At 39.3% G+C, this 26,052-nt stretch overlaps 1 protein-coding gene across 1 annotated transcript; it reads right to left on the bottom strand.

Moving 5' to 3' along the window:
• Nucleotides 1-1,145: 1,145 nt before the first annotated feature.
• psmg1 (proteasome (prosome, macropain) assembly chaperone 1) lies at nt 1,146-8,849 on the bottom strand. Its single transcript, XM_054626053.1, has 7 exons — nt 8,625-8,849; nt 6,241-6,344; nt 5,026-5,171; nt 3,391-3,453; nt 2,790-2,988; nt 1,434-1,564; nt 1,146-1,301 (listed from the first exon to the last, which is right to left on the bottom strand). Exons 1-7 carry the CDS (start codon nt 8,741-8,743, stop codon nt 1,224-1,226), a joined length of 840 nt encoding a protein of 279 aa, XP_054482028.1. The 5' UTR covers nt 8,744-8,849; the 3' UTR covers nt 1,146-1,223.
• Between the last annotated feature and the right edge of the window lie 17,203 nt (nt 8,850-26,052).

The raw sequence follows: 26,052 nt of genomic DNA, 5'->3' as shown, positions 1-26,052 counted from the left end.
TTATATTCCTTTATTGATCCCCATGGGGGAAATTAGGTGTTGCAGCAGCTCAACTACACAGAAACAGACAATAAATAAAACATATTATACAAAAAAAATATAGATATATATATCTATATCTTTATTTATAATATAATATATATATATATATATATGGGGGATAAAAGAATAAGTTATAGCTGAAATCTATATGCAGCAATAATAAATATATATATATATATATATATATCTATATCTATATATATAGATATAGATATATATGATATGTATATGTGTATATAAAGAATAAGTTGCATCTTAACTAGCTGAAACAATAAAGTGTTAAAGTAACATGAATGCAGCAATAATACAAAATATATATATATATATTACACATCTATATGTCTATATCAATATAGATATAGTATATATATATGTATATAAATAATAAGTTCAATCTTAACTAGCTGAAACATTAAAAGTGTTAATACAAAAGTAATCCACATTATTCTGCACATGCAGAGCAATAATCACAAAATAACTATAATCTCCGGGATGGGTTAAATGCAGAGAAATAATTTCCCCATTGTGAGACTAATAAAGGATTATTGTTATTATTATTAAAAAAACACATTCTGCATATGGAGCACTTAACAATTGTTCTTATGTGTGTATTATCTATCTTAAACTTTTGGTACTTTAAATGAATTTTGATGGCTATTTTTTATTTTTACTTGAGTAAAATACGTAGAGAGTATGTCCACACTATTGCTACTTAATTAAAGTTGAATTAAGAAAAGAGTTTAGACATGTGGTATTCACAAAAGGGCTCAGACAAAGTAAATCTTCTTTTTCTATTTTTGGTAGCCTTGTTATGTTTGGTCTTCAGTTTAGTCCGTTAGTCATTGCACTGGATATGTTTAAAGTTTGACTGGAAAATTCCTGAGGGTAGAGGTTAGAGGTTTACAGAGATATGCGTAGCGTAGGCAACCTGTAGCTCCCATTCAGAAAACATTTGATTCAATTGTAAATTTGTCATTCATAAATTGACCAAATCAGGATGATAATTCTCCCTTTTTCGAAAACTAATGGGACTCCGTATTGAGGGCAGGATGACAAAATAAATCAAACTAAATCATTAAACCACAGAAACTTTCTTTACTTAATTTCTTTATTAAAAAATGAAAGTATCTTACAGAGGAAATTAGAATTAAATCACACTACATAGAGTGCAACATGGCTTCTCAGATATAAAGATTACTCTGGATCTTGGTGGTTTTGACAAACTTGAGGAAGACGTCTGTGCTTGGAGACGGGTCCAACTGAAGAGAGACAGAGAAAGAAAAGCGGGAATGTTAAAAATGAGGAGAACATGGAATCACCGCAGATGCAACCTTAGTCATACTCTGACCTTTTAAACGCCCCTCTCAGATGTAAATAGAAAAGCAGCTCACCTGTATAGACTTGCCGAGCTTGGTTAGTGCGGGCTTGAAGGTCTCCATGGCGACAGAGTCAGGGCCGGTGACGTCGCTGTAACACTGGTAAACAACGGTGGCGATGCGGTGGACCTCGCAGTGGTTGAGCACTGAAGAAACAACACAAACCATCAGAATTGCTGAACACACAACAGTTTGACTTGTCCTTAAAAGGTTCAAGTTCTTTATCCTGATGATGTGTCTCTTTGTTTGGACTTTCAGTGTCTTTAAGTGCACTAGCACCAAAATGACCCAATCATAGAGACTATGTGAGCTCAGCCGAGTGGAGAGCAGCACTAATGGCGCTACATTTCATTTAGATGGCAGATGCTTGGTCCAAAGCAACTTTTTTTTTTCACCACATACACACATAAGGAGAAATTTGTGATTCAGTTTCTCTCTCAAGGACATTTGAGAAAAGTAAAGAATCAAACTCTGCTAAAGCTGGATTTATAGTTCACACAAGGGATTAATGGGAGTCCTCCAAACCATGCTTTACACCCAATAATTTAAATAGAGGTAACATTACTTCTGTGAAATTGCAGTGTTTTGCTTCATTAATTCAGAGAGCGTTGATCCCATGTGATGGATGTGTGTTACTGAAAAGAAAACGACTACAGAGTCTTTCTTCCACTTGTTTCATGTTGTATTATTGTTAATCAAAAACTTGAAGGATGAATCATAGCTCTAAAAGTGGTTCCTAACTGCACAACATATCAACATTAACACATTTTCAGTCTCGTAAAGTAAGATTTAGTCCATCTGTCTTGTGTACAATAAAGGCAAAATGGCAAAAAAAAATAGTCTTAAAGAAAGGTCGACCAGGGGAACAGAGTTTCTACAGATGTGGACGGCTGATTTTTGTTCTCTACATGAAGAGCGCTGGCACGCAGTGCTTTCGAGCAAACAATACACAACGGAATTTCATTTTCATTTAAGATGTTTATTATTTTAGATATTTCTTTCAGAGGAGCAATTCTCCACTTCATGAAAAAAACGGTCCCAGGAACAGCTAATATTACAGCAAGCTGACAATTACTGTGTCAGCAGTTTTTTTTAGCTTATTTCTCCCCCAAATGTTATCTCTCTGAAACGTAATGCATCACTTTGAGTTCTTGATAGATAATGACCAATTACTTGGTCAATATCTGCAGCTTCTTTCCCGCTCCAAAATGTCATTATTATATATCATCGGTAGACTTCTACCCAAGAGGCAAAAGAACTCAAGCAAAGTTGTGTCTATATTTTTTTTTTGTACGTGTGTTTGCAAATGTGAGAGGGGACAAGAAAGACCTGTGTGGCAAGTTTGAACTAGAAGAATTAGCAAAAAAGTACCTGCAGCTGGAAGTCCAGTGACTATGTTGGGCTGCTCCAGTGACTGGCAGACAGGTTGACCATGGAAAGCAGCGGTGTGTAGCGAGCGCAGGAAGGGAGCCGAGCTACCGCACAGATAGTCTGCTGTCTTGTACTCCGCCACAGAGCTGTCTGACAGCACAGTCACATTCAGCTCTCTGTGCTGCAGGCAGTCAAACACCTACGAGAGAGAGAGAGAGACACACTGTCAACCTTTACACATCACTTTTATGTTATGTAGATCATCAGTATAAGGGCCTATGACCTGCAATAAACAATGCTTGAAGTGGCTGGTAGACAAATTACTAATGTAACCTGAAATTATGTACAGTACAATAATACTTTGTCTGTTATATAATGGTGTTGTGGACTCCTTCTTCACAAACAGACTTTGAGCAGATACTCCAGTGAAGTCCTCTTCTTTCTACACTGTTGTGCATCATGAATGTAGGAAAACCTGCGCATGGTTGTGAATCTGCTATCTGTTTGCAGGCTGAGGAGGGACAGCTGCCCTCACATTTCTCCGAATAACAACAACATTTAATCACAGTGCCATCCAGCTCATTTTACTGTATAAACACACCTTTTCTGTCCACTGAAACAGCTGGTCTTCTGCAAGGTAGCAAGTTGCTTGGCATATCAAAACCTACAGGGAGAAGAGTACAAGAGACATTTGATGCATTATTGAAACATACCAGTGGAACTCAAAAACAGAAAGGGCTGATAATGAGAAAAGGCAAAAACAGCACAAAGAGATCTTTTTTCGTAACGGAACTAAAACTAACAGCTCGACCATCACTCTAACCGCTTGGTCTTTACTGAGCAGGAAATTAACTTTGCCTGTCATTGTGTGGTAGTCTTTAAATCATGCAAAAGCAGGAGAAGCAGGTGGAAGTTTGTTTCAAATGAGGCAGCGAAAACAGAGGTCTTGTATTTTGGTGAAAATTGGGGATCAGGATAGACTTCTAAGAACTACGGAGAAAAGTCAACATGGGCAGACTTAATATTAATTGAAATACTATGCCTGGCCTGAGGCAAGGATTGTTTTCATCATTGATTTATTAGCGGATTACTTTTCTCGATTAATTGTTTGCTCTATATGATATCATAAAACAGGACAAAATGCTGATCTCTTCATCCTTAATCACAAGGAGACATCTTCAGATGTCTTATTGAGTACAAACAACGGTCTAAAATCCCAAAATATTAAATTAACTATGATGCAAGACAAAAGAAAAGCACCAAATCTTTACATCTGATGTCCTGGAATCATTCGATTTTGCTTGACTTGAAACGATTAAGAAATTGTCAAAATAATTGGCTGATTAACTTTCTATAATTTCTATCTATTAACTAAATCATCTCTTCATTGCAGCTCTATACCAGAAGTACTCCAACTCCAACATTCCCCCTTCCTTTCTAGCTGGGTCACCTCTCTACTGTCCATTCTTAATACATGCAAAATACCAGAAAAACACTTACAATAAAACACTTTGCAAGCTAATAACGCACTTGAATCATCATTAAATATTAAGGTTGTAACAACAGGAATTTTATTAGTCAGCGATTTATAAATTTATGGGTGACTGTTACAGTATCTGCCCTCCACAGCTACTTTATATTGTATGAAAGTCTTCTCCTTCAGTTCATTAAATTCCCACAGCCATCTGAAGGCAGCCGTTGTGTGATTAATCTGATGCTTCACACACGGCCGTTCATCACGTTCATACTTATCAAAATCACGTGCAGAGAACCCCGCGCTGATAGAAAATGGACGTCCACCGATAGCAGATTTTTAAAGGTCGATAAAATAATGATAGTTTGGAGCAGGAAAAAGCGGATAGCTGATTAACCGGCTGATACCTCAAAGGTTTAGCCCACATTTTCTAACCCTATTATTATTTTAATTATACTATCATATTATCAGGAGTGAATCACATACAAACATGACTGGTGGTGGCTGATCAGCTATCGTCCAATATTGGAACCGAGCTATACCGATAAAGATAGTTTGCAAAAGGTCATATCCTAAACCTTTAATAGAAAAATAAACACACACACACACACACACACACACACACACACACAGACAGACAGACAGACACAGACAGACACAGACAGACAGACACAGAGATTATGAGTTACAACACTCAGGTGCTTTCTGTGGGATGAATCAAATAGCAAACACACATACTGCGTTGCTCAGTGTGTCACTCACAGATGGGTTGCTCTTGTGTCTGTAGAAAACACATGCCGACTCCTCGCTTGCTATCCCAGTTACAGGCCGGCTCCTCTCGTTCCACACTGATGCGTGTCCGACTGCGTCCCAGTTTTCAGAGGTGAGAACGTACACTGACAGAAACCCTGCGAAGACAGATCCTCTCAGTATTCAGCAACCGCTCACATGTGACAGGAGTCTATTTTCTCTTCACAGGCTTGTTATTATATATGTTTAAACAGATAAACATATATTAAAAGAATAGATGTTGACAATTAATCAATCATTTCAGTCATCTTTTTTTGGCAAGTGGGATTTGATACGTCACATAGAGACATATTCAGTGGTAATTAGTTGTCATTATAACGGCAGGATCATGGATACACATTTATTTAATTGATTTGTTTAAATGTGAATTTTAAGGACAACCAAAAGGTTGTTCTGCAGCGTTGCATTGTCTCTGTTACGATGACCTATTTATTTTGACTATTTTAAACAGATTGTACTTGTTTTTATCACAGTTGTATGTAGTTTGTACCAGGTTAAGGGGCCACCAAGCCGTGCAAAGAGAATAAAACACTCTTGTGCAGCTTCTGTGGTCAGTGTAACAGCTTCAAAGACATGGATCATCTTGTTCTTTAACAAACTGTGATGGACAGTTTTCTCTACATTCCGAACATTTTAAAAACAATACAATCACTGGATTAATTGAGAAAATGAATCAGCTGATCAATCGGTAATGAAAATAATCGGTAATTGTAGCCCTTCTGTCATTAATGGCTGGCTGCATTACATTGACATCCTGTTGGTTTGCTGACAAACCGAATGGATTGGGGCCATCATCAGTATAAATACACATAAGCACCAACAGTGCATAACAAATGTTGAAGCAGTTAAGTAGCTTTTATTCGTATTAATAGAGCCTGTAGGTTAAAAACAGTGCGCTGATTTATAGGGATTATTAAGTTTAACAAATTGTGTTTCTTACCAATAAAAGCATTGGCTCGTTAGTGAGCTTGTTATGTTTAAAAGAAGATGGAAAGACATTACTGAAAATCTGTGTTATCGCAGCGCTAACGTCACTGGACTACTCTCCATGTTCCAATTTCCTCTCAGGGACCATTAAAGTTTCATTTGATCGGTAATAATATTGGGTGTTCTGTTAGACGGAGTCATTACAGGTAATGTAGCATACAGCTGCTGGCAGTCACTTACTGGCAGCGTTGTGTCCCACAGCGAGGATGAAGTCTGAGCACTGCAACTTGTTTCCAGACTTCAGCGACTCTGAGACTTCAGGGCTCCACTGCAGATCAACCTTCCTGAGGGATAAGTGACATGGGTTAGAAAGAGAGGTTGAGGGAAAATACTTTAAAACTTATTATTTTACTTCTTTTTTTTTTTTATTATATTCCATCTGAGATGCAGGTACCTGCAGATAACCAATGTAGTTCCTTAAATCGAGTATTTCCATGTGGGTCTCCAAGAAGACTGCAAGGTTTTCCTCATACTTTAGTATTAATAAAGTATTTATATAAAGTATAATATTATTAATCCTCTTCCAACCATATGGCCACAAAACATAACGTTTGTTTAAGTACTTAAATTTTATGCTACCCCACAACATTTCCAAAGTGAATTTTATACTTCTGGAATTCCACTTTTGAGAGTTGTAGTCAAAGCTGTATTCCCAACCATACAACCCAGGTCCCCTAAACCCCAGGTTCACTGCGTAGCAATAGGTGAGCGATAATTAAATGCAATTCTCTTCTTATTTGATCAAATGCTATGATGAGGTATTTAAGGTGAAACTGAAACTTGTGATGAAGAAAAATCTTTAAGGTAAGTTTGATGTGCCAAATGAGCTGGCAACTAAGTGTATGCCTTCAGAGCAGAATTTGTAATTGTTAACAATTGCTGTAATAAGTATCACTCAACCACATATGACATGAAACTTTCTGTTATGCTGGTTTTTGCACATTACATTCCACTATATTTTGTACCAACCCCACCATAACCAAAGGTTTCTATTTATACTATAATTTGAAAAATGCATATTACACTACACATTATTGTACATATACATCAACTGTATATATTCCACCCGCGACCCTTAACTGGATAAGCGGTTACGGAAGATGAATGAATGAATGAATGAATGTATACAGTACCAGTCAAAAGTTTGGACACACCTTCTCATTCAATGGTTTTTCTTTATTTTTTTCTACATTGTAGATTAATATTGAAGACATCCAAACTATGAAGGAACACATATGGAATTATGTGGTAAACAAACAAATGCTCAACAAACCAGAATATGTTTTATATTTTAGATTCTTCAAAGTAGTTGAATGAGAAGGTGTGTCCAAACTTTGGACTGGTACTGTATATTCCATATATCCACATATTTCTTACTGTAGTGCTTCTTTCATATACTTTGTTCAATCTTATTGTTTATATTCTAATCTAATTCAAGTATTTATGAATATCTGTTCATGCATTTTCTGATTGTGTAGCGTGGAGGTTGCTCCAACCACATTTTATTGTGCCATCCTTATAAAATAAATACTTTAAAGATATATATATTTTACTTGCTCAGTTGGGGTCAGAAGAATTCCCCTGCACATATAGATACACATCTTGTAAACAAGCTTTGTAAAAGTGTTTGATGTCAATTCAAACCAGATTTCTTTTTAGTTTAGGGGGTATGATTTAAATGTTGTTTCATATTTATTCTCATTATTATCTACCCAAGATCTTCCTTGTTGCCAGTGTTTTGGTACTTTTTGTAAAAAAAAAAAAAAAAAAAAACAGGTTTAATGAAATCTTAAGTAAAGAGGTAAAAATGAAACACCAAAGTATGGTTTACATTTTGTACCACCTTGTCATTTGCAAGTGCCTTCATCATTTCAAGTGTTGATTGTAGAAAGAAATGTTAGTACCAACCCCACCATAACCCCACCATAACCCCACCATAACCCCCACCATAACTCCACCATAACCCCACCATAACCCCACCATAACTCCACCATAACCCCACCATAACACCCACCATAACCCCACCATAACCCATAACCACCATAACCCACCATAACCACCATAACCATAACCCCCACCATAACCATAACCCCACCATAACCCCCACCATAACCCCCACCATAACCCACCATAACCCCATAACCCCCACCATAACCCCACCATAACACCACCATAACCCCCACCTTAACCCCCACCATAACCCCACCATAACCCCACCATAACCCCACCATAACCCCACCATAACCACCATAACCCCCACCATAACCACCATAAACTAACCCCACCATAACTCCACCATAACCCCACCATAACCCCCACCATAACCACCATAAACCCCACCCACTCCCCTCTGGGGGGTGTTACTGAAATGTCATGTGTCATGTTGTCTAGCTTGAGCTCCTGGTTGATGCTACTTAAGTTATGACATTAAGGGACCAATATCATGTGTACTTGAGGGCCACACACAAGAATCTGTCTCCTGTTGCTAAGCTAATCTAAGATGTCCATGCTTTCCTGACTCCATGCTAGCTGCTCTGTGTTATCTAGCTTAAGCTAACTGTTACCTCTTCTCCTCCAGCTCTTTGTGGATTTCTTCATCTTCTTCGTTTTCCTCCAGCTCCTCTTCGTCTTCCTCCACGGCCCGAGAGTACACCGACAACACTTCACCGAAAAACGTCGCCATGATCACGTCGTTTACCGGAGGTGTCAAAGCGAAAGTTTAGCTAGCTAGGTTAGTGCTTCCGGGATCTGCAGCCGTGACGTAGATCTGCTACTTCCGCCGGCAGCAACACCCTTTCAAAATAAGAAGCTTCACACCCTGTATCCTTCAGAATAAAAACAGCATTTAGACAAAGAAAAATCTAAATAAGAAAATGTACTTTATTTAGGTTAAGAATCCTTAGGCACAAGGAACTAACTAATCAAATAAATAAGTAGAAAAGCAAACAATAAAAAATATGATGCAAAAAAAACCCATACAGTATATAAATTACAAAAACACTCTACTATATAATAATAATAATAATAATTAAGCCTTTATTAGTCCCAAAATGGGGAAATTTGGTTCTCTGCATTTGACCCATCCCGGAGGAGCAGTTAAATTGTGGACATATTAAATATTTGTGCAATATATGTGCCGAATAATTCCAGTGATGCAACTGGAAAATCCTCATCGAAATAAAATATACCTACTAATATATGTGAGATGCACCTTATGTATCTCACATTTATCCCCAACAAATACATTTGAAAACAGCACAAAAACAGTGCAATGTTACAGACTGCAATGGGTAATGTGATGATTAATGTAATGTGTTGTTTTATAAATGAAGTAGGAGGATATGACTGCATATAAAGTGCATTCATCATGCATAAATATAGATGTATATTTGATATATCCACATGTTAAAAAAGGAAACTGTACAAAATATATAATTTACTTGTACAGTGGATGTTTATTGCATGTGGATTGTTCCCGACACTTTAATGTAGCATATATATGGACTTGTGAGTATTGATTAAAGATAGGCATAGCATTAGCATTTTACTTTGTTGCAAATTCTGTTTTCAAATTCCAACAAATAAGATGACTAAATATTTAAAATGGACAGAAATACCTTCAGTTAAGCAGCTTAAACAAACACACTGTCGTTGCACTTAAAGACATTCAACACCAGTCGCTCTCCACCATCCCTGTGGGAAGCTCAAAGCCAACAATGCATATAGGGGCTTGAATATGACACACAATTAGCGTAGGAATGCCTGATGTGCTATTTTTGGCCTTGGTGTCAATTATGGGTAAACTTCACAAGCCACATGACTCCACCAGCTTCTTAGTGGTAATACATAATTAACAAGAGTGGAAGAAAGCAGGAAAACATAATTCTTAAAGGATGCTGGCAGAGCATTCAGTTGTAGAGCTGCTGGATGGAAACATAAGTCAAGTCATGTTAAGGCACAGCGGCCTCAAGTTGACTGCAGAACATCCATCCTTTCCACTGTGTTGTAAAATTAATTTCCCTGTAAGCTGTGCCCCAGGAGATGAGGGACAAACACAAATGTGATGACATCAGCACAGCCATGAAAATCTTCATTGTCACCAGAAAGATAATGTCTGGTGTTGGTGAGAGACAAATTGGATCGCAGGGCAAAGCCTGGAGTAGAATAGAGAGTAAGCCCTATTACCAGTGCAATGCAATAGTGTAGCAAGAGGCCATAAGGTTTCCTGTCACGACACGGAGAAACATGCTAGGAGGAAGCTTTAGGCTGCTGTTAATATAATTGATAGATGAGGAAGAGATAGAGGAAGAGTGGGAGAGATGTTCTGCAGCTTAACAAACATTAAAGCCTCCAGGCTCAAGACAACAAGAGAAGGATGTCAACAGCAAGACAAACAGGAAATGTCACAACATCATTGATTATTAAAAGAGGAAACGGGACAGTCAGAGGACAAAAACATCCAGAATGAGTCTGTCTTTAACTTGCCACGGTAACAGCAGCAGATCCGGAGGATGGTGAGAGTTGCTGGCTCCGTCTGTCTGTCCGTCCTACACTTGGGTCAAGAGCACCAGATCCCTCCCACTGGCCAGACCGCTATGCAGGTTGGCAGGGACATGTACAGACAATGAAATGGGAAGTGGCTCGATTACAAAAAGTACCCCCCTCCCCCTGCACAATTGAAATAATTCAAGGGCACACATAGAGAATCAGGTTAAATAAGGTTTATTTCCAAGTAAGTTTTCACAGACAAGGAATTTGTGTTTGTGTTTTGCTTCATAAAAGTCAACATAAAAAACACAAAAAAAGATCGATTTGTATATCAAAATCGCTCACTTTCTTCAGATAATGGCAGGTGTCATGGACAGAGAGAAAAAATGCACACAAATGAATAATTCATGTTGTTAAATTTTAAAATGACATGCAAAAAATTACTGATTTGTTGTTTGAGTGATTGTCGGCAATCTGCCGTCCCTCCAGGTCCTTGAGGTATGCAGGAAAGATTGCAGATATCCCTCCCCCAGACTATTGAGTCACTCTCTTTCGTCGACCAAAACCTCACACCACAAATACAGCACATTGATTGTGCATATTCTCCATACAATATACTGCACATACCTTGGACGACATTTTGTCAGATTCCTGCACAGAACTGTACAGCTTTCATTTTAAAGACAGATATAATTTCCTTTTTACATGTATGTTTCTTGATTATTTGCGTTACTCTTATCATTTTAATTTCTCTTACTATGCAAACACATAGCATAAAATGCATGATACACAGAACATAAAAAAATGAAATAAACGCTGCCACTTGAGGAGACAATGTAACTGAAGATTGGCTTGAGAAGGAGCTCACAATCGAAATATCAGCACAGACCAAGGCAATAATATCAGCAATATAAGGAAGAGGGCAAAGCTGCATGTCACTGACATGGTCCCGAGAGGAGGATTCCTAGTTATACCGGTGACCCCCGTGACATTTCCACCAGTCTCACCATGTCTTTAAAAGGCAGATTACCAAGATATTTACTGAGCAAAGCCATTGATGACCTTTTCAGTTTAAGACCATCTCTGTTGTGCCATACAAAGGGCAACGTTTATATATTTTCTTGGGGAATATAAGTTTTCTTTCCCCCGATACACAAATGCAAGAAAAATGGAGGGGTCATGAAGAAAAATGATGCATGAGACCTCTGAGCGTTCATCATTCCACCATTTATTCCCATATTCGTAGTCGTCACTAAGGCATAGAGTCTTTCACACACACTCATATACCAATGCACCCACCTACTCACCCTCACACTCACTCGTAGGGGTAATTTAAAGTGTTCACTCAAGCTGAGCTTCGTGTCTGTGGATTGTGGGAGGGAAGCGAAAGCGCCTGGAGGATTTCCCACGCAGACACACAGAGAGAACATGCAAACCCCACACACGGAGAGGATCAGTTGCTTAGGAACCGAATTGTTCATCAGCCGAGGGTGTGATCACTTCTGAGCAAAGTGTGGGTTTGATCATGTGAACTTGTGTGTAAATGCTAGCAGGGCTCTGACGATGCTCATCGTGCCTGGAGGTGGGTGGAAAAGGTGAGCTGCTGCTGCTGCTGCACATCCACCAGCTGAAGAAAAAATATCAATATAACGACGTCTGTGAACAAACTGTGAAGAAGAGGATGTTTATAGAAGTTTGAGGGTTTGTCAGTAGGAAACAGTGTGGATATAAACCATTTAATGGTGTAAAGTCTTATGATTTTAAATCTAATACTCAATTGCATATTTTTTAAAGTGTTTTAGATTGTTTTCAATGAAAATACGGTTGCTAATCAGGTCAAAACAGGGTGATACTCATAATATTGGCAATAATGATACATTATGAGAAACTTAGGCTCAATAACAATAATATTAAAATGCAGATTACGTGTTGAAGCCTCAGTAATAACATTCTAACAATATGCTATATACAGTGGTGGAATGGCATTTACTCAAGCTCTGTAGGCTACTTTGTACAATTTCGAGGTACTTGTAGGCTACTTTACTTTTCTGTTTATTTCATAGTGTTTCCATTATCTGATACTCTATATAGAGAACATAGGGAAATATCATACTTTCATATTCCACTATATTCATTCAAATTGTAAATTGCTTTGCTCAGATTAAAAACACAAAATTTAAAATGAACTAATCGATTATTAGGTATTATTGCTGGTGAATCTACCCGGTAGTACATACATTAATAAAAATTTGCTCCACCTTAAAGTTATTAACATATTATTGAACCAATAATTATAATCCAGTAATACAATATACAGTATTCTAAAATAGGCCATACCGCAGAATGAGTACCTTAACTTTAAGTATATTTTGATGATAATCATTTTGTGATATTACATGAGTAAAATCTTGAATACATGACTTTTACTTGAGTTGTATCACTACTTCTACATAATTACTTCCTCCACAAGTGGTGACAAAGTATTCTTGTTGGGGTTCTAGCAGAGCGAGTGGATGCATACAGATGTATGAACACCTTGGCTGCATTAGTGCAGTGTGGACCTATACGGGAACTGTGTGAAGGGTGTTGTTGGAAAGGTGTTGAGAAATTTGTGTGACCAATTAGATGGAGTGACCCCCGACTTGGAGAAGAGTTCAATCAACACCTCTCAGACACAGTGACAACAAGAATTGAAAGGATAGCTTCACATTAGTACGAAGTCTCACATGAATGTTGAAAGAGTTATTAGTGGCTGTTTCATTTCTCCTGTCAATACTGGCTGTGACAATTCTCCTTCTTAGAGCGACTCCAATGTTTTCTAGCCAGACATGTTTCAAGTAGAACAAAAATATGTACGTATTCAATCTCTACAGGCGAGTGTCCTTGTCACGTAGTGGCTAATGCAACTAACATGGTACAATTCGTGTCATTTCCCTCACTCTCCTTTTCTCTGCCTCCACTGTCACCATCAAATAAAGCCATTTGCAAGAGGAACAAAGCAGGAAGGCTGTATGTCTTCATTTATAATGCACAAATGTAAAATCCTCATATTATAAATCCATACACTTTATCACACGCTAGCGCTCGGTGACAGGGTCATCATTAAGAAGAAAAAGAAAAATCAATTCGTGGAGAGACATTTCCTCTCCCCGTGCCTCATTCATTCTTTCCTGAAGTCATTTCTTTTGGGCACAATAGCAAAGTCGGCCTATGTGTGTGTGTGTGTGTGTGTGTGTGTGTGTGTGTGTGTGTGTGTGTGTGTGTGTGTGTGTGTGTGTGTGTGTGTGTGTGTGTGTGTGTGTGTGTGTGTTTGTGCATGAGTGCATGCATGATAAAACTGGATTTTGTGCGGTTCATTAGAAATTCTGCTGACAAGGGACTTGTGGTGAAAGCAATTGTGTGTGTGCGTGGAGGGAATATCAAGAGGATTGCTGCTGCCTGGAGATGGCCTGCAGCTTTAAAGATATCAGTTCCCTCATGAACATGCACAACGTCTCTCACACACACACACACACACACACATGCACACTGAGTGGACAGCAGTGTGTACATCAATATACGTTTATCATTCAGACCCACAAAGCTTTCTCATTACAGTTAATAATCCCGATTAACACAAGCTGCAGTCAGAGAGGCCTGGCACTGGAAGAGAATGGAGGGGCTCAATAATAGGTAGATACATAATGCGTCATTAGGAAATGAAAACGTGGGTTCAGTTATAGCTTGTTTTTATAATGAAACTGACAGTGGTGGAAAGGTAACTAAGGACATTTACTCAAATACTGTACACTTTGGAGGTACTACTTTATATTTCGACTCAACAATTGAGAGGGAATCTGTGTAATTTTTGTTCCACTACGTTTATCTGATAACTTTAGTTTCTAATTACTTGCATAGTGAGATTCATAATACAGAATATGATCAACAAATACAAATTATGGTGTATTATTAGAGGTGAGGATAAAATAAGACTTCTCTGGGGAAAATTAACAAGATACCCAGCAGTATATAAAGTAGTCTACATGTAAAATAAATTTACTCCACCTTTGAGCTGTAATATTTAAATGCATCAATTATTATAATCCAATAATATAATATTTTTTATTCTGAAATGGGCCATTCTTCATAAGGAGAACTTTTCCTTTTGGCACTTTAAATATTTTTTATTGCTAGTAATACTTTTGCACTTTTCCTTAAGAACATTTTTGACTGCAGGACTTTTACTCGCAACAGATATTTGTACATCGTGGTATTGCTACTTTTACTTACTTTTACACTCACTGCTGGAAACCTATAATCTTTATTGAGAGCCATACAAAATGTTTACAGATGCTTTTATAAACCTTTTCATATTCAATCAATTGAATAGGTGTAACAAACCCACAGAATATTCCCTGCAGCTCAACAGAGTGTTTCAACATCTTTCAGCTCAACTTCACTGTTTTGGTTCACTTTCTAATCAACCTTGTGTCAGCCTCAGCAGGCAGCGAAAAAAACACAGAAAAAACCAACTGCCGCTGTGATGGGCACGTAGCACACAGTGTGCAGAGGTGTGAAATTGGACAGGGTTTAAACTTCTCTCTCGAGCCCCTTTTTTCATTCCACACTGTCACGTTTTGTATGTTCAACTAGAGGTCATCGCCACGAGGGCCTTCAAGGAGAGACTGTCTGAATGTGTGCACCATTATCTCCATTTGTACGATTAATCATGGACTACAAAGACACACGGCTGTAAAACATTTTGTGCGACCTTAATCTGTTTAAAGAGGCCTTGGCTCTTTCTACACTGCTACTCCAAGGGGTTTTTCCTGCCACAGCTGCAATCCGTTGGTCTATTGTGGGTCAGTTTGACCTGGCAAACTGAGCAGACCTGTATGAATATTAAAATAAGTGCAATAATCACTCTCCATTTAACAGCCCTAAAACATGTGCCAGGCTTTAAACTGTGCATGAATCGTTGCATAAATCTTTCAGTATGCACTCATCTTCAGTGAGTTCATCATCCAGGGGTCCTCTCTTCCTCCGAGGCCATTCATTTTTCATGGAGCCCCGCTGGTGATGGAGCATGTCCACAAGTAGAACGGGGAAATTACTGTGAGAATCCTAAACGCTTTATGGTACCAATATAAAAAAACACACAGACTTTTTCTGATTAAATGTTCCTCTTTGCTTTTCTGTTATTAATACAGTGTTTGCATTATGCATGATGCAACCCTCCACCAGACATAATTTAAACAACAGATTGGCCACAATTGCAGTACAATATAAATACATCAATTTAAATTCTAGACTTTAAACAAACTCATTATAACTAATGAAGAAAAACATCTGGAATAAAAAAAGTAACAATCGTATTACAGATTAATCAATAACAAGTTGGTAAGTGAGGTGGTGGATGTTCATGTGGTGATTTCTCACTATTGTCACAGAATGTGTCTTGGTTTTGTTAACCATTTTGTAGGATCTATGAACAGAAATTGAATGTATATTCATTACGTAGTTTTCATTTGTGTGAAATCAGCACAGCCATGTAGCTAAAGTAGCCCAGAACGGACAAACCAAACACTGGCTCTAGAGAGAGACTTTCATTTTTTTTTCTTTATCATGACTTACATCTCATTGCTTTGGTTTCCAGCATACAACTTTTCAGATAAAAAGCTGTAAAAGGACACTGAACAATACTTGCTCTACAGCAAAAAGCAGACCGCCAAAATTACAGACTAGCTTGAATGGAGCATTTAACAGCTAAAGAAGTTGGCAGAAACCAAAAACAGAGCTAAAAGAGAGTAAATATTGGATTGGCATTCATCAAGTGGACACAAACACCACTCCTAATGAAAGATAATATTGCTCCGTAACTGCTGGATGTGAAATTAGCATATTTTTGATAACAAGTTTGCCATTGGTTTCAAAACCTTCTGTTGCCTGCAAAATGGCTAATATAAATCATACAGGCTTAAGCAAGAGTTGTCATTGCCTAATCTAATGTTTCTACAACTAATAACCAATGCCATGCACAGGTATTCTACATAATGCAGGATTTTGCAGAATTGTTGGATATCGACATCCTTGTCTGGCTAGGATTATTTGGAGGTGGTCAGTGTCTTATTCTTTGTGCTGTTGCAGCAGCTGACACCAACAGAATCTACAAACATCAGCATCAGGAACGTCGGCTCTGACCTGGGGGTCAGGAGGTGTAGCTTGAATTTCTGGTGGAGCGTACTGTTCAATCTGCAGAGCATCATTGACAATACCTCGCACTTCCTCATGCCTTTCTGGATGAGCCACTGAATGCCCAGCGTTACTCACATTGGCCCACAGACTGAAATACAGGCCTTCAATGTTCCCAGAGGATGAATCCCGCTGGGTTTAGCTTAACCTTAGTGGATGTTCTATGCAAGGAGCTGTGTTTGTTGGAGCGTGTTGCTTCAGGTATTATTGAATTACAAGGCAATGAGTAGTACCTGATTTATCTGCAAGCTATTTAGTTGAGAGAATATTATAGATCCAAGACAAAACTGACGGCAGGAGAAAAAAATCACAATTACAAATTTGTCTGCTACTTCAGCACCACGGACGGCGCCATGGATTTATCAAGACACAGTACATTTAGGCTACTGATATTTCACAGCCAAGGTTCGGAGCCATAGATTCTAAATTGCACAAACCTAAGTCAGATAAAGGACGAATGAGCCAGGCAGAATCATATTAAACTAAACAACCCCTCCGCCCCAGGACCAGAGGCGAACTGGCCATTGGAAGATTCGGGAAGACCTCCAAACTGCCAGTCAATTCCAGACAGAACCTGTCGGTGGTCATAGAGTTTTCAATTTTTCAATTTCTGATTTCAGGAGTTACTGTTTGGCCCACGGCCATGGCATGGGCCAGCATTGCCTTCCCAGCTGCAGACAGCACAGAGTGGAACGCTGGCTGTCAGACGAGGTTAAACAAGTAAACAAGCATTTAGCATTTTGCTAAAAATGGGGATGGCATCCCGCCTCAAATTGCCTACTGAGTAAGATAATGCAACACAATCCTGGAAGTCCAGGAGTTTGAAAGAATATAGGACCCCAAAACACTTGTGGTTTATAACATCATAAAGAAGGATTTCAATGCTTTGGAAGGTTTTGGAAGGTTATCGTACCAGCAGAAAATAAGGTGTTCATGTTAGAAAATGTATGAAGTGACAGTTGGCACATCAGTTGGCACTGCTGGGCTGTTATTGACTCAGGGTCACATGGGTGACAGCATCATTGCCAATTAAACATCTGGAATAGACACCGAAAAGATTCAATTGTGTGCTTCATAGCTTGTTTTCTGCTTTGCCTCAAAGCTGCTTTCCTTCCTTCCGAATTGTGTTTTAATGTTTCTTAGCTGTGAGAATTCCTATTCATTTGTGTTATGCATAATGCGAAAATGGTGTCATCAATCAACACCACCTTCAAAGATCTGCCTTTATTAGTATGCATCCTTCACCACTTTTCCTGTGTGAACACACTATATGCTCAAACCTTCTTAGGATTAGCATGTAGTGTGGAATCGTGAAGCAGATCATCAACTGTATATGAAACCAAGAAACTTTGGTACTGCAGATACAATCAGTCATAAAAACTAAATGGAAAATCATTTTTTGTTGTATGAGAAAGGGAAGAGACATACAGTATGTTTTCACGATGCTTAAAGGTAGGTCAAGGTGTGGCCTCATTGTAGCTATGTCTCCTCAATGCCCACACTTCTATATTTGGAGTGCAAGTCACACAGCCTGCAGCAATCTTCCAGTCAGGGAGGAGCTGAGCTCCATTTGGTGGAGGTCTAAATTAGTGGTTTTCTAACTGTGGCTTTTTTTGTAAAGGATTTAATCTCTTCACCAAAAGTAAAAGTAAGGGTGTCTCCCCCAAGACATTATAGCACCAGATACTTCATTTCCTGCATTCTAAATTTTATGCAACAAATTGTGCCTTTTTCTGCATCAGTTGATGGAGTACATGTTATGATACCTCCTGCTTCAATCATGCATAGTTGCTTCATTTTCTTGCTTCATTATCTCGCTCCCAATAAAAAAATAAATCTACACCTATTACAGTTATCAAAGAATGAAGGTCTCCAGAAGAAAAGGCAACTGTAAAAAAACAAAAATAATAGAGTTTGGTCTGGAAAGAAAAAAATAAGGAGATGAGAAGTGACAAATATGATGACTGACTTTTCAGATTTGACAGTGTTTTTGAAGAAATAGGGACTTTTGGAATTGAGTTCAATAAAAGCTGAGATTGTTTGAAAGATGTGCTGCTCTAGGCAGAAATTAACAGCATATCAAACTGGTGTCAAAGCAATTATCAGTTGTAAAGTTGTGATATGTATCAACTTTACTTGTCTAGGATTCAGGGGGAAATCTAATAACTGGCACATACTTAGATACTAAGCTTGGTTCAAATAAGTGTAGGACAGCTGGATATTAGTTACCCCCCTTATAATAAGGCTTAAACGCTTAAATTCATGCTGCATTTGACTGACCACACCCTTAGGAATGCCAGTGGTTACCGATCAGGGTCTACTATTACAACTAACTTACATTATTCATGATTTGATTAAAGTATGTAAGTGAATACGCATTTATTAATATAGTGATTAGAGGGGAACACAGTCACTCTGATGTTGGCAATACGTGGACTACATTTGAAGAGAGAGAGAGAGAGAAGGAAAAAAAAAAAGCCCTGCCAGCTGACTATACGGGACCTTTAATGCAGCTGCAGCTCTTCATTCAGATGCTGAGTGGAGCAGCGGATGGCCGGAGGAGGGGACGTTTTTTTTATTCTGGGGGGAAAAAACCAGACCAAGGCTGTTTTTTTTTCGCGTTTACAAAAAAAACAAAAAAAACAATTTGATGCATACTGAGGGATTTTCCAGCAATACTTAAAGCATTTAGCTTGGGCAGCGTCCTGGTTGCAGACTGAGCGGATTGCGGCATTCATACAGCGTCCTGACTGATCGGAGCCCAGCATCAGCATCAGCATCAGCAGCAGCATCTCATTGTATGAAATGCGTCACCGTCCTCCTGTTCATCCCATTTACACACATCGGCTCTCCACTCACGGACTGTGCCCCGCACTGACAATTTCATCAGGTAAGATTTCCCTTTTTCTTTTATATATATATATAGATGCAGAACATTCTCCTCTGACATTAATGTGCTTAAAAAAAAAAAAAAAAAAGGCTGCTGTGGTGTGAAGTGCAGGAAAAGAAAAGAATGGCTTCTGTTTGGCTCAATCGTGTATAGGCCACATTACTATATATATATATATATATATATATATATATATATATATATATATATATATATATATATATATATATATATATATGATGTATTGTCTCTACTTCTACCCCGTGGTATATTCATTGATCGTGACCATATGCTCTGTTAAAGGCTGGCAGGTGTTATCCAACATTGTGATCCAGTGTTAAATGGTGCGCACTGGCCATGTCAGTTGTTTGAGATTTGGCTTTATTGATGAACCTGGACCGGTTAATGAATGTGTGTGGGCGGGTTCTCTGATTGTTCCGATAGGTAGTCTCCTCTGGAGCTGGATGAGCGGATCTCATGTGTCTTCTCTTCGGTGCAGGTAACCACATGCGCGGCCCGGTGGCACCGCGCTGAGTCCCGGAGAGCGAGAAGGGTACCGGGGGCGGGGTCAGAGAGACGAGACAGCGGGGAAGAGGTGGACCGGATGGCGGCCACAACCTCTGAGGCCTCCGGACTGTCGGTGCCGCTGCACCGCTGTCCCGGGGCTTTCCAGGCCAATAACAGCACCTGTGCGGAGCGGCTCAGCTTCTTCCCACCGTTCTCCTCCACCCTCGCGCTCCTCGTGCTGGTGGCCGTGCTCGTGGGGATCGTCCTCGTGTCCCTGGCCACTTTCCATTTCCACAAGAGGAAGCTGAGGAAGAGGAAGATCCAGCGCGCTCAGGAGGAGTACGAGCGCGACAGTCGCAGCCCGGCTCGCGGCGCAGGAGCGTGCGGAGAGCCGGCGAGGCCGTGCGTCATCGCGCGCCCGGTGAGGTGCGAGGAGCCCCTCTCGTGCCAGATTGGGGACGAGGAGATTGGGGGGGTGGTGGTGGTGGTGCACGAGACAGTTGCTCTTGACTGTTAACTCAGCGCAACTTCAGGGAACGAGACTGTGGAAATAAACAGGAAAAGCAATAAAGGCACAAAGAACTCCCCACACCCATCCCTGCTGCTTGTAGATGACTTAGGAACAGTAGTGCAGAATACTGAGCAGAATAGTAGGGTAGCTATGTGTCCACACACCTTCCTAATACACTAGTATAAAGCCAACTGGTTATTATTCTGTATGGGACTGTATAAAGTATTTGCCTGCTTTGACTTTTGGACCTCTTCCTCTTTTCCCAGCCTAAACACGTTTGTTCAAACCTCAGAGATGTTTAAACTTTAAATCCTTCCCTGAGATGTGACACGCGGTTGTGTTGAATTATTTAGAGTTTGGTGACACTACACAGACCATATTGGCTCGCTGATCTTCCTTGGCATGTCTCTCTGACACACTACCAGTATGTAGTTAGACTATAATGGATGTTGTGGTGCTGTTAGGCAGTGCAAAGCTGCGTATAGGCTGTAGACTATGGCTTATTTGTTTGGTAGTATTTTTTCCTTCAATTAAGTGACTTAGCATATTTGCCTATAAGTACTGTCCTCCAATGTCTGTTAGACATATGTAGGTAGCTCTAGATAGCCTGACAGGCTGCAAGATACTTTGCTGTAGTAATGCACATAATGTTTTTTTTCCAAATGTGTCAGATAGTAAGATTTAGCGCTATTACAGTATTTTCATTTTTTGAGTATTTAGGCTATAATGTATTCTCTGACATGTAATAAATTGAGAATCCTTCCAACAGAGGGTTTCGTTTTAAGCCCGTCTATTTATTTTTTATGCTTCATGTTGTATCATGGTGGGTCTAAGAGAAATTCTGTGTCATTTATTATTATGAATTCACTGTAAATGTGTATCATTATGAGAGCTGGAATGTTTTACAGTATCATCATCTTTCTGGAGTTCATATAATCTGCCTTATCAAAGGAAATATGTAATATTCTAAGTTTATAAATAAATACTTACGTTATGTTAAGCCTTCAAATGTGTCAGTAACTCTAAACACTTGTCGCCTGTTGACCATTATCTAAGAAACATGAATGCTATACTACTCAGTTGGCCATATCAGATTGAAAATGTACCCAATATAATACTGCATACGTGATAGCAGATGTATGCAAATGTTTGGATGGATTTTCATTACGTCACCCAATTTACTAGACAAATGACCTTCCTAAGGGAGATCCTATCTAATTTGCACAGGGTCTCCTGCATAATGACCACTTCACCAAAGAATCACTGCTTACATCATTTCTATGCCCTATAGAACTATGTAAACTACATATAGGCCTACTGTAGATCATTTTCTATCCAATATAGAATCAGATCCACTGCATATAGAACGTCTACTGTATAGGCCCCATTAATCGTTCAGTGTGATTTATTAACAAGAAGGTTATCCATAGAAGTATCACCCTTAATCTTTACATCTTCTCCGTGATGGCACCTCAGCCTGTCTTGTTGGAGGTCAGTGGAAGTGAATCAGCATCAGTCAGTGTGTTGGCCAGGTACCAGGACACCATGTTCCTAATTGTCCCCAGCAAGAGAAAAGGCCTGGGAATATGAAGCAGTCTTTGGCAAGGCTCCAGCCCTGAAAGATGCAAACAGACCGCCCGTCTATCTTATCTCATTGGCATAAGTGCAACAAAAATGAAACCATTTATCTTCGGAGGGAAATTGGAAGTAAGTCAACGGAAGATGACTAATGCATTCCACATTCAAACATATGTTTTCTTCAGAACAATTATAGATTAGCATCCGTAACATCTTTAGTGCTTTCACTGAATAAATAAATGAATTAAGAGTTTTTTTGGAACAGCACTCTGTAATAGTGAGACATGGATTTATTGTAAATTATGTAATTTAAAGGAACTAAGACCAGTATGCAGTAGCCCTAACCAAATATAATAACCATTATATTTTTGTATTCCAACCATCCAGTGGAAATACACATCTCTTCATATATTTTCCATCTGCTAAAGGTGGAGTTTTAATATCATCTATTGGGAGTCGGCAACACCTCTTGCCAATATGGTAGGATGAGGGATGAAACTGGCTGGCTGTCAGTGGCAAAGAATGGTTGTGAGTGAATGGGGATGGGTGGAAGTCAATGGTGTGCAGATGGATATTGGCAGTTAGAGATGGATGAGTGGGTGGTCAAGGATGGGCAGAGGTACTAAGTGCTTCGGAGATGAGGGGGGTCAGGGAGCTCAGTAGCTAGGAATGGATGGAAATCAGTGGTGAATGTATGAAGGCCACTGGTTATGAATTCATAAGGTTTGGAGGTCTATGGTAAGGAATGGATGATGGACAGTTGATAGGAATCAATGGAGGTCATAGGCAAGAATTGATGGAAGTCAGTGGCTGTGGATGAACATAAGGTCAGTGACTGGGACTGGATGGAGATCTGTGGCTACGACTGGTGGTCAGTAGCTAAGTATGGAAGGTGGTCAGTGGCTAGGAATGGATGAGGGAATGGTACGATGTTAGTGATGGCGGGTCACTTGGAATGGATGAAGGTCAGTAGCTAGGAATGAATGGTGGTCAGTGGTGAACAGTTGCTGGGTTGGCTTGAGGTCAGTGGCTTGGGAAAAAATAATGTCAGTGGTTAGGAATCACTGCAGGTTGGTGGCCATGAGTCAGTAGAGGTCCGTGGTTATGAATGATGAAGATCAGAGGTCAGCGGTTGGGAATGGACAAGATGATAGAGGTCATTGGTCAGGGACAGTTATTTATTGTTACACATAAAGCTGCAGTAGGAAAAGAGAGAAACAGTGGTGGAGCGACTCTATGTGACTTAAGTTTGCTTTGGGAATAGCCTAGTTATTGTGTATAGCCTCATTTAGAATTAATGAGGCCAGTTCAGGGTTTTGTTGTCCCACGGGGTTCTGCGCCTCAGTGCTGCAGAAAGACTTTGCAAGGGACGTTGGTTGGCCAGTGAGTGGATTAGGTCCTCTGAGGCTGTTTATTATAGTATTATTATGGCTGTGGGTAATGTGGGTGTCGCCTCAGCCAACTGGTATTTAGCTAGTACAATTTATAAACAGTGAACAAAGTGCACATTGTTTTAAAAAAAAGTGCTAAGTAAATAAAGCCTTACTTACATACTTTAACTTTTATTTATTGGCCCACCTGGTCTATCCCCTAGAGCCATCCCCAAGACAGAGCTTACATTTAAGCCCCACTATTAGTCAGGATTGGTGTTGAATGGTGTTGAATCTTTTTTATTTTTTTTCAGTCATCCAGACAACTAATGATTTCCTTTCATTTATTGGAAGTATGAAGATCAACTTGCAGAAACTTGAAATTTAGTTGAGTCTGCAATCCTTTGGTCAGTACTATAAATATCCAGTAAAAGTTTTGTAGAAAGCAAAAAGAAGTGGATATGTTCTTCTAAATTATTACTTCAGGAACAGGCAGATTTCTGCACAGCAGGTATTGAAGAAGAGACAGTGTGAGTCCTAGAGATTTGGGCCTCCTCCAATAACAGTACAACATTACATTACAACTCAACTCAGGTTGTTCCTACAAGGTCTGGCAAGAAAAGTACTGGGTGCACTAATTAATGGGTTTCCGGTTGCACCCAATATAGAACTGACACCGTGCCAGCAGCCTGCCAACCTGCTTACTGTAGAGCATCAGACTCCAAAGGCCCACACTTTAACAAAAACAACGTGGGTGAATACAAAATATTTCATAAGGAGAGGGGGTGAGTCAGGCTTGCATTCAGTTACAGCTTACTCATATTGATGAGACTTTGTCCTCGACTTTACAGCCCACTCCGATTATTCCTGTGAGCTGCATTAGCTGATTGGCTCTGCGGTCCATATCTCAACTCACAGCGATGACAAATGACAGTTCACTGTCAGGAAGAGAGGACACCGCTGCTCCTATTGTCACCCCAGCTGTCAGGGTTCGAGGTGGATGATTTGTCACCACCAGTGTCTGTTTATATGCACCGTTACTGCGGGTTCAAGCTGTGGCTGCGAGAGTACAGTGCCAAGAACTTGGATAAGTACTTCCACTACTGCTTTGTAGCACAGAGACGGAATAACAGATCAGCCCTGTTTAAAGTTTGGATCATTTTTACATAGTGTCATATTAACTTTTAAACCTTTTTTGTATGAGCTTTTAAACAGGATCCGGAGTTCCTCGATCTTATATATACACAGCGTTCTGCCTTCATTCTACTGTCATTCATTCGTCCAATATTTACCATCTTCTTAGCTTTGTTTTTGGTCTCCACCAACTTTAGATTTATGTTACACAATGTTCACCGTCTAGTCGCTAACTGTGTCCGTCTGCTGTTTGGTGTTTTTTGCTCATAAAAACTGCCTGCTGTTGATGGAAAGTAGTTGAGGAGTGCAGCGAGACTCAATCAGAAGTGGGTCCAAAAAACCATAACTAAGAGCTGGGTGAAGCCAAAATGCTCTGCAGAGATGAATAAAACTGCAAACTTGGGTGATAATTCTCCGTGAGTTTGTCAGCAACCCCTTTTACAGACAAGTCGAAATGTGATGTATGACTAATATATGATTCAAATATATAAACACTTATTATAAAAAATATTGATGAGAGCAGCTTTGAGATTCAAAATGCATTCATTAAAGACAGGATTGTTCTGTTTATCCTACAGATTCAAACTCTGATATCGTGTTCTGACACATAAGGACCAATACACGACCATGCATGCATTTATACTACTGTAGACACAGCATCAAACAACATGTTGTTGGATTTAAAATGGCTCCTGTTGAGACGCACCACTGAAGGTTCCTGAAGTGGAGAGGGGCTTTAAGATGAGATAAACTGATGGATGGGACTGCCACCTACCTGGCACTCCTGTATATTTATGGCAGCATGGCTTCATGTCCTTTATAGTAATCCATTTGTGGTACACTGCATCATTTTTCTGACAGCTGAATAAGAGTTATTTGTGATTGCTCACCTTAGTTTATAGCACAAAGGCTTGCAACATCGAATCCTGTGCAGAGGCCAATGATGTTCTTTCTAATAAAAATATAATGTAATGGGGTAACATTTCCTTCGGTGCACACAACATAAAAAAGGTGAATTCTGACACCAACCTCGCATTTCTTTCAGTAAGGGTTTTTAGGTTTAGTCGTAAAAAATAATAAGTTTGGCAGGCTTAATTGTTTTTTGTCAGTGAGAAATTACATTTGATGAAGTGGAGCATTTAGCAACCAAAGAGACAAAAATGTCCCTGAGGAGTTAAAAGAGCTAATAGAGAGGAAACGCAACTCTTAATGAATAATCAGGTTGCTCTGGAACTGCTGGATGTGGAATTAAGCAATACGAATAAGTTGTTTGCGAATAGTAA

This window comes from Anoplopoma fimbria, chromosome 24 (genome assembly GCF_027596085.1).
Source record: "Anoplopoma fimbria isolate UVic2021 breed Golden Eagle Sablefish chromosome 24, Afim_UVic_2022, whole genome shotgun sequence".
Classification (NCBI taxonomy): Eukaryota; Metazoa; Chordata; class Actinopteri; order Perciformes; family Anoplopomatidae; genus Anoplopoma; species Anoplopoma fimbria.
Note: the sequence above shows the minus strand (reverse complement) of the source record. Positions and strands in the feature narration are given on the sequence as shown.

Excerpts from the sequence above, each read along its gene's own strand:
- psmg1 (XM_054626053.1), bottom strand. The coding sequence starts at position 8,743 with ATGGCGACGTTTTTCGGTGAAGTGTTGTCGGTGTACTCTCGGGCCGTG. Across the intron at positions 3,454-5,025 it reads GACACAAGAGCAACCCATCT|GTTTTGATATGCCAAGCAAC; the intron begins GTGAGTGACACA and ends TTCTCCCTGTAG. Across the intron at positions 2,989-3,390 it reads TGTTTCAGTGGACAGAAAAG|GTGTTTGACTGCCTGCAGCA; the intron begins GTGTGTTTATAC and ends TCTCTCTCGTAG.